Source organism: Lactuca virosa, chromosome 8 (genome assembly GCF_052849685.1).
Source record: "Lactuca virosa cultivar CGN04683 chromosome 8, Lactuca_virosa_CGN04683_v6, whole genome shotgun sequence".
NCBI lineage: Eukaryota > Viridiplantae > Streptophyta > Magnoliopsida > Asterales > Asteraceae > Lactuca > Lactuca virosa.
Window position 1 is genome coordinate 50,006,026 of NC_136433.1, and position 9,603 is coordinate 50,015,628.

The 9,603-nt window shown below is 32.3% G+C and overlaps 1 protein-coding gene and 1 long non-coding RNA gene across 2 annotated transcripts; one reads left to right on the plus strand and one right to left on the minus strand.

Moving 5' to 3' along the window:
• Positions 1 to 4,095: 4,095 nt before the first annotated feature.
• On the minus strand, positions 4,096 to 5,323 carry HVA22F (HVA22-like protein F). Its single transcript, XM_079068249.1, has 5 exons — positions 5,193 to 5,323; positions 5,080 to 5,106; positions 4,853 to 4,975; positions 4,523 to 4,769; positions 4,096 to 4,282 (listed from the first exon to the last, which is right to left on the minus strand). Exons 1-5 carry the CDS (start codon positions 5,237 to 5,239, stop codon positions 4,256 to 4,258), a joined length of 471 nt encoding a protein of 156 aa, XP_078924375.1. The 5' UTR covers positions 5,240 to 5,323; the 3' UTR covers positions 4,096 to 4,255.
• A 2,482-nt stretch (positions 5,324 to 7,805) lies between these two features.
• LOC145133645 (uncharacterized) lies at positions 7,806 to 9,387 on the plus strand. Its single transcript, XR_013718669.1, has 3 exons — positions 7,806 to 8,113; positions 8,190 to 8,401; positions 8,534 to 9,387. It is a non-coding gene; the product is annotated as an uncharacterized LOC145133645 (long non-coding RNA).
• The last annotated feature ends 216 nt before the right edge of the window (positions 9,388 to 9,603 follow it).

Genomic DNA, 9,603 nt, shown 5'->3' on the forward strand with positions numbered 1-9,603 from the left:
CTGTACGGCCGCACACTCCTGTGTGCAACCGCACACACAGTCTGGCCGCACACCCTGGCCGCACACACATACTGATGGTCGTACACTTCCTTTATTCGATCAATTATGGCTCCGACACTTAGTTCCAAGCATTTCCAAGTCCCTAGGGTGGTTTCCCATCGTGTTTTATCATGAAATGCCTTAATCTAATACGTATAATCATTTTTATATGTTAATAGGATCCACTCACATACGAAACATCGGTTGACACTCAACACTCGTAACCAATTGTGCTTTCGGATCCTACGATAAACTGTGAGTTCATACCTCTACGCTTTTATAAGTTTTACAACGTTTTCAGGGGGGGAATACAAGCCAAACATAAAAGTTTTTTTCACAACATAAAAACTAATGGAATTATGATGGTTTTACGTTAAACATTTAGTTACTTTATCCCTTTTGTAGTATGTGGAGCAGAAAGGACGTTTCCTAAACATAATTGCATAGTTTTTCCGAAATGTTCATAAACGTAACTTATCAATCAAACTATAATAGGTATAGTTTGGGGATTTCATTATCAGTTTTCAGAATCAAAACTCCAAGCAAGTCAAACATATAAACTATGATCGATTTTGTTTTTCCATACGAATAACGAGAGTATCTTACTAGATAATTATTTTGTATAATTATTATACTCCACATCGTTTATCAATGATTTCGAACTCGAGAACAACTGAATTACTCGTAAACTAGTTAATACAGGATTGTGAGATTAATCTTCGTTTTTGCCCTTCGGGGCACCAATAAATCCTTTCCGGAAGTATAACCAGAGTCTCCTGGAGGGAGAGCGTGAAATTTGTGAATAGATCTATTCGGGACTGACAATCCCACACCTGCACTGTTAGCTACAGTGGGGCGGGCACGCCCGGTGTGACAAATTTTGTAATCGTACGACGTCCAAAGAAACGTCAAGAAGGTCTCAGGTCAAATTAGCATGGTTATCCGACTCACAATATATATAACTAACCGTTGTTTACACGATATTTTCTTCAATAGTTTTAATTAATTGTTAAAACTATCTATCTACTTACTGGAAGGGAGTCCAGCGATTAAATCCTTGGTTTTATTTGAATAATAAAACTACTTATCTACTGGTGGCAACCAGCGTTTTTCGAATGAAACTTACTCTTATTCAACGAACATGTTAGAAAATATGGGATTTTCTTGGAAAGCATGCATATCTATTTCTAAAGTCAATAACGAATGTTTTCGATACCAAACGATATTTACTTATAGTACAAAGAAATAATGTGTACAAATTCAGTGACTAGTTTCCAATACAATAACATGCTTATGAACTCACCAGCTTTATGCTGACCCGTTTTCAAAACCGCTTGTATTCTCAGGACATCGATAGACAGGTACCTCCGCTCATTTCTGGAGGAGATGGAGCTTCTTGAAGTTCAGTCTTTATCTTTTGTTTCTTCTAAACATAACGATATGTACAAATTATGTTTCCAAACAGATGTAAATATTCTTAAATCAATGTAATGGTTGTGTTTACTTTGATTACTATGATACGATTGTTGTGATACTACACATGACGTCCTCCGCCCCAGAGCGTTTCCGCCTTCGGTTCCGGGGTGTGACATTATGTATAACTTATTAAATATAAAACATAGATATACAAACTATATAAAATCATAAATGTAGATGTTTAATTAATACGACATTACGACTCATATATATGATGCATTTTTGCTCCAACAAAGAGATGTGATGTTTTACTTAAACTTTATATGAATAACTAACACTTAAATATTTGTATGATATTCATTAGGAAAGTCTTGATGCATCAACCTTAATTTTATGAAATACGAGAAGCTAAAATAAAATTAATTGATTGCATAGAATATTAGAACTGAACAATTTAGGGAACATGTTTGGCTGTGTTGTTAGTGAAGCTAACGAAATTGTAGAGAATGTTAGAGATGAACCAAACTTTCCTATAAAACGTCTCATAGAAAAAAAACAATTTGATGAAATTGCAAATATTATTTACATATATATTAAAACCCAACATCTCTATGAACAGTATACTTCTACCGTTTCAGATTTTAACCCCATTAATACGTACAAATTGACTCTTCCGTCCTTCTAAAATTCCAACTGCCTTCTTTCCAAATCCAGTATTCCCATTGCAATCGTTTTCTGTATGTTCTCCAAATCCTTGAACTTCTCCTTCTTCTTTTCCAATCTCTACAAGTCTTCCGACTCAAAAGGTATGTCAATTACAATATCTTTCTCTTTCACATTCGAACACAGTTAGGAAATTGTGAAAATTCTCTAAACTTCTCCTTCTTTGTTTCCAATCTCTGCAACTCTTTCTTCGTTTCCAAGTCTCTGCAACTCCTCCGACTCAAAAGTATGTCAATTGCAATATTTTTCTCTCTCACATACGCACACAGTTATGAAATTGTGAAATAAGTTCACGATTATGATCATGGACTTTCTCCAATCTTTCTGAATTTATTCAAAACATCAACAGAAAAAGGTTTCTTCATATGTAAATATTGGTGATTTCTCCTCCAAGAAGTTACAGTTTCGCACCTAAGTCTTCCGATTCATAAGGTATTTCAATTCAATCTCTTTCTCTTTCATCTTCTGACCATTGACTTTTCCCAATCTTTCTGAATTTGTTCAAAAATATCACCAAAAATTGTCTTCTTCATATGTTAATTTTGTATATTTTGATTCATAAGGTTTATCAAATGCAATCTATTTCTCTGTCTTCAATCCTTCTGATTTTGTTTGTGCAAATTATCATGCTCCCAGTCGGCAACAATACTCGCTTGTGATTCAGAAGATGTGCAGGAATTGTCTCCACTTTTATCAATTAGGGTTCGATTTCTGATTCATAAGGTAAATCTCTTTCTCTATCTCTCTCTCTCTCATACACACATAGTTTGGGTCATTTTTTCACTCTTTCTGAAATAGTGCAAAATTAGTTTTCCTCTGTTACCTTGATTGCCAAAATCTTTCAAAGCCGTTTCACTTCTCCCCTGTATATTACTTTGTAAAATCCTTACTTCAAAATCAGAATTATGCATTTGATAAACTTCCTGATTCTTTGTGTGATCCATCTTTGACTAAATTTGTTGAAAATAAACATCGATCTTCTAAAAAAAACATTTATGACTAATTTTTATTGTTCTTGGGGATATGAAAAATTAAAAAGTAGATTTGAGCAAATAAAATATCTTGAATCATTTTTTTGGATTTTTATTTAGATAAATTAAATATTCTCTTACATTTTCTTCCTATGTATCCTTCTACCCAGGTGAATGGTGAATTGGTGACAAGTGTCGCATTTTGATAAAATTAATAACATTTTAAGACATTTGTCATTATTTCAGAAGGATAAATAAAAATAAAAATAGGAAGATATTTAATTTCTTTTTTATTTAATAGATCAAAGTTAGTTTTTTATTTGATGATGAATAAAAAAATATTGTTTAGATAATTATTTATGGAGTCATATATTTTGCAGGAAATGTTGTTAAATTAAACATATGAAATAGAAACTACTTGAAAATCTATTCAAAATATGGAGTTTAGATTGTAAAGAAGATATGTTTCTAAATATGTTGCTTGCATAAAAGATATTGTTGAATGTATTGATTATGTATAGTAGCATCTCTGGAAAAAAGTTTTTCGAAATTAATATTGTTGAAATTACATCTCCGAATCATGAGTGAAGAAAAATTGAATTTGTTTGTAATTTGAAGTGTTGAAAAATTGTTCCTAGCTTGTCTTGACTATAAAAAGTAATTGATATTTATGTTTCAAAGAATACAAAAAGACGTCGTTTTAGCTGATTTTAGAAGTTTTATTTTTATTATTGTGGATTTCATTTAATTAAAAATCTATTGCTCTTTTCTTTTATAAATTTGTTATATATGTGTATGGTGCATTGTGCAATACAAACAAATGAACATTATTTTATTTTTATTTTTTATCTCACCGTGAGCCTAAAATCAATAGAGATCCGCCATGTAAATAAGCATTGCATACATAAACATTGTGTACCAACATTTTGTTTATGCGAAACCATAATGTGAAACCACTTAAATTAATTTATAATAAAAAAAACAAAAACAAACAAATAAACATTAAAAAAAATAGTTGAATCTCGTACATAAATAACACCAAAGAATTAGAACATTGACATCTTTTCGAAAGCTCAAGCTCAAATATAAATAGTAGGCCATATTTCTTATTTTTTGTTTGCTTCCTTTTCAGCCTGCAAACCAAACAACAAGTTATAATAAATAAAAAAGTAAATTTATTCAAAAACTTATCTACGATATTTTACAGATGGCAAATTCTAATCGGACTCTTATGCATTGGCAAGTAACAAACGTTTCATTTTCCCATCCGTATCCGGATTTTAATTTTTGATGATGAAACTTTTGTTGAATGTCTATGATTATGTTATAATGATAGATGAAGATCAAGAAGGAATGTGTGGTTATGATTTTACCGCTTTGACTACACGATCAAATGCTTCAGGGCCATACTTCTCAATATAACGCTCGACAGACTTCCTTGCATCGAGACTCATCATTTGCAGGACTTTCCGCTGTCCCTCGGGGTATTTTGAGCTCACATGGCTCCCAACCTTGACGTATTTTCTAGCTATATTCGCATATATGTATGCTGCCCCGTTGATTCCAGGTAGCACCAACCACATACAAAACAACAGCTTCAAGTAGGGCCAAAATGGAAGCCTGTTTATTTCCAAAGTTATCAAATTTCAAGTGAATATGAAGCCATACGTAACTTCAAGAAGCATTGAAATTGAATAAATTACCATTGGAGGACTTTCCAAAATGAAAGCTCGAAGAGGGTTATGAACGAATATAAAACCCAATAAGTGAGCCATTGTTGATCATCTTCTGGTGTAGAGCTTTCGAGCGCTAGCATGGATGCATACCTTTTCATAAATTTGTACAATCATAATCATTAGTTCCACATCAAGATAACCATTTTTTTAAAGACCAGATGATTTCGTGTAACATATGTAAAATGCTAACTTACAAGGGGTAAAGAAGCATTACTCCAGGCCTGAATCAAATTATCAAAATCAAAACAAGTTAGTTAAATGATGGTTAGATTTTTCATATTGTTGGAATACAACTCCAAATACATACCCGACTAGCGTGTCCAGATGTCTAGCGATTGTTGCAAGAAGCCCCATTGTTTTTCGTGTTTTCAATGACGTTAACTGGTTTTTGAATTGAAAGAATAAATCATATGCATGATGAATTGTGTATCTTGATGGTTATATAAGTAAGTAGTTCGAATGTCTAAGATGAAGCAAAGCAAAGGATATCTTTTTGGTATAATCTTCTTTTCTTTAGTGAGAAGCAAGAAGGTGGGTGGTGAATCGTAGCCTTGGAATCCCTCCATATTATTCTAAAAGAAAGTTTAAAAAGAATGAACATGAGAGTATGCTCGTTGATACCAAAAATGAGGAATATTACTTCTTGCTATTTAGTTATTCAAAATACGTAGTAGAGGTGTCAATCCTAGGGATCGAAATATGGGTTTGGGTAAAAAGCAATGGCCGGTTTAATCCAATTTTTTTTTTTTTTTTTTTTTGGTTTTCTAAAGAGAAAACTATATTAAAACAATAATATATTTATATACTTATTTAAATTTCATCACAGTTATGAACAGTTTTTATTAAATAATCATATCATTTTCTTCAAGGGAGAGGACACCTGGACACAAGTTTATTTTAAATAATGTACTACTTTCTACCGGATTGTCCATAATTATGGGTTGGTTGAATTTTTGGGCTTAAGTTTTTGTTTATGGACGAGCCCATCAAACACTTTAAGTATTGAAGATGTCACTTGATCTTCACGCCATGTTAAGGACGCCGCCGCCACCAACCACCACATTTGCCGCCATCACCCACCACCTTCACCTCCACCCCACTACCGTTACCATCACCCACTACTACCATCCTTCCATCACCACTATATAGTTTTAAGAGAAAGTAAAATTAAGTAAAAAAAGAAGGGTAATTATATATATATATATATATATATATATATATATATATATATATATATATATATATATGGAAAAGTGAATATACATTACAGCCCTACCTAAGCTTAAGTACTAAACCGTATAAAAATACGTTGTTTTACTATATAAAGATTACGATTAGGTTACCACTTGAAGTTGCAGTTTCATAATGTACACAATAGTTTTGATAAGGAAGCAAGAACGTTGATTATCTTCCTCCTTCGTGACGATGGAAAACAATATTGTTCACTAGGGTGAAGTAAAAACGATAATGAAGGAAAAAAAACAATGATGGTAAACGATAATGGAGGGAAGAAATGTTATTAGGGATGATATATTACCAAGTGAAAACCAAATCGAGTATAACTACTAAGTTAAAACAATATATTTTAAAGGTTTAGTACCTAAGCTTAGGTGGGGCTGTAATATATATTCCCTATCCCCATATATATATATATATATATATATATATATATATATATATATATATATATATATATATATATATATATATATATATATATATATATCACAAGGACCTTAGCAACAGTATCTTTTTGGATTTAAGGTTTTTGCCACAAATATTTGGTTAATTTGACACTTTTAGTCCCTAAAGTCAAAACTTTTACATTTTTGCGTTTTGATAAAGTTTTGTGCCTTTAAGTTTTTGCCACAAATCTTTAGTGACTTTGACACTTTTAGTCCTTGCAGTAGAAACTTTTACATTTTGGAGTTTTTTCCACAAATCTTTAATGAACTTGACATTTTTCGTCCTTCTACTCAAAACTTTTACATTTTGATATAAAAACACAAAAACCCGCCTTTTGAATTTTGCCACCATATTTTTCAAACTTTTGCAACTTTAACATTATTACCACAACAATTTTCAATTTTCTCCACTAGTGTCCCTTCTTTTTGTTGTACAATTTTGACATCTAATTTTAGGGTTGTTGACTTTCTTCTTATTTGTGGTGATTTACAATTTCAGCACATATCTTTTAAAGTTTGCCGATTTTTCCCATATTACCCAAAAAGTGGCATAGCCGCGAGTTCTTTACTAGTATACATTAAATCACAAGGGCCTTAGCAATAGTAACTTTTTGGGCTTTAGGTTTTTATCACAAATCTTTGGTGCATTTAACACTTTTCGCCCTTAAATTCAAAACTTTTACATTTTTGCGTTTTGACTAAATTGGTTTTTGCCACAAATCTTTAGTGAGTTTGACACTTTTAGTCCTTCCAGTCAAAAGTTTTACATTTTTGATGTTTTTGCCACAAATGTTTAATGAATTTGTCACTTTTCGTCCTTGTACTAAATTTTTTTCATTTTGACATAAAAAAAGAAAAAAAAACTCTTTTTGAATTTTGTCACCATATTTTCCCAATTTTGGCAACTTTAACATTATTGCCACAACATTTTTTAATTTTCTTCAACAGTGTCCATTCTTTTGGTTGTACACTTTTGACATCCAATTTTACGGGCTGTCGACTTTCTCTCCTATTTGTGGTGATTAACAATTTCAGCACATATCTTTTAAAGTTTGCCGATTTTTCCCATATTACCCCAAAATCGGCGTAGTCGCGGGCTCTTTACTAGTTATTACATTATTTCAAGAGTAATCAATATACCAATAATCAAGTCTTTAGGCGCAACTGGTGGAATACATCGCATTAACCTTCGAGCATTACTCATACAATAAATTTCAAATAAATTATGAACAGTAAAAGGTTTCAAGCCGCCGAGCTCAATACCAGGTGGTTTCAAGCCGTCTCGGTTTTGCTTCCCCGCTTCTCTTCTACTTCTTCACCGACTCCTTTTTTTCTTCGTCCACTGCCATCGACTCTTCCTCTCTTTCGTCCTTTTCTCAATCCTTCTCTCTGATTTCAATTCCACCGCATCTGTCTCTCGATCCTTCCGTCTTCCACTCCTCATCTGCCATCCGAGAGTTCGTTTATTGGTGTCGTTCGAGCGTCCCCGAATTTCAGATTCATGAAACGCAGTTATGATCAAGAACATCCCTAATAAATACAGGTTTAATTGACCATTCTTTTTATTAATTGTTTTCTTCAGTACATTTATCTGGACTTCTTTTCTGATGTCACATTAGGAATCATCTTTTACCATAGGGCTCACGAAATCAAACCCAACCCTCAAACCTGCAAAAACCCATGCGGCCTAAACCCTAGAAAATAGCAGAAAGATGGGAGGGAAAGGAAAGAAAAGAAGAGAAAAAAAAAATTACAAAGAAGCGCATGGAGTCGGCAAGAATAGATTACCCCCACCACCGGTTCGTTCAGCCAACTCATGTCATATGCCTAGGTTCTGATCCCCTTTTTTTATCAAGTTATATGCATAAATCCACAAATATAAGCAGTTTTAGCTTTTCGCTCTTTATTCCTTTCCTTTTGAGAAAAAATTGTGTTTTTGGTGCACTTACAATGGCGATTTCAGGGTCTGGAAAGTTAACAGTTGACGTTGAAGAGCATAAGAGAGGCGGCAATGGCTGTGGTGGTGGAAATTTAATAGAAAATGTAAGTAATTCTTATGGTCCGGTTGTTTTTGTTGAGCAATTTCTACAATATTGCATAACTTAGCCTAAAAAACATGGCTTGATTTAAAATTTAATGTTGCAAATTCCAAAAATGGTTACATGTTTTGATTTCCAAAGCCAATATACTTTATTCAGTGGTCCAAAATAGATGTGTTTATTCGAGTTTAATGGAAGTCATGGGCACTTTCGAACAATACTTGATATGAAAATCTTGGAATCATGTTTTTTTTTTTTTTTGAAAGAGACCAAAGCCTAGGCAAAACTGGAATCATGTTTACATGGCTTAATGTGTAATGAATAAGCTATAAGCTATGGGTGTTTAATTTTGACTTAATATAGAAAAAACTGGTTAGTAGAGAAAGAAACCTTCTCTGTAGACTGCTTTTCGTTTTACAAATTTGCCCTCATTCTTAACATCTTTTATCCATATAACATTGCTTGATGCCATTTTTTTATACTAACCCAATAACATGTGCATCGAATTAAAAGTGAACAACTTAGAACATTGGTGGAAGTTATTGGTATTTAATCCTTGTGGGACACAATATTTGTGTTTTTTATTTTATTTATTTATTTATTATTATTATTTTTTTTTTTGGAGAAACTTGGTGCATATGAGAAACCTGATTTTGTGGTTTCTGAGTACAAGATTAAAGATACTGATGTCTTTCTCTTTCCATCATTATTTATCTGAATAATGTAAAATTCAATTCGTTTTGATTACTTTCTATGGATAAATGTAAATTTAGCTACATATTATTGAAGTTATTATTCTATATAAATATGTGATTGGTAATCGGTAAATGTGAGCAAATATAAAAGATATCGTAATTTTGACTCAACTTGATTAATATTTTATTTTTTCCAGGTTAAATAAGTAGTATAAAAAGCTTCATGTTAAAAAAAATGCACACAATGGAAATAGAGAAACTAAATTGTCTCCTACTTTTTATGCCTACAAATGTTCATA

Bases quoted from the DNA above. Each gene is read 5' to 3' on its own strand.
- HVA22F (XM_079068249.1), bottom strand. From the start codon at position 5,239: ATGGGGCTTCTTGCAACAATCGCTAGACATCTGGACACGCTAGTCGG. The intron at 4,976-5,079 runs GTAAGTTAGCAT...ATTTATGAAAAG, and splicing joins GTAATGCTTCTTTACCCCTT to GTATGCATCCATGCTAGCGC. The intron at 4,283-4,522 runs GTAAAATCATAA...TTTGGTTTGCAG, and splicing joins TTGATCGTGTAGTCAAAGCG to GCTGAAAAGGAAGCAAACAA.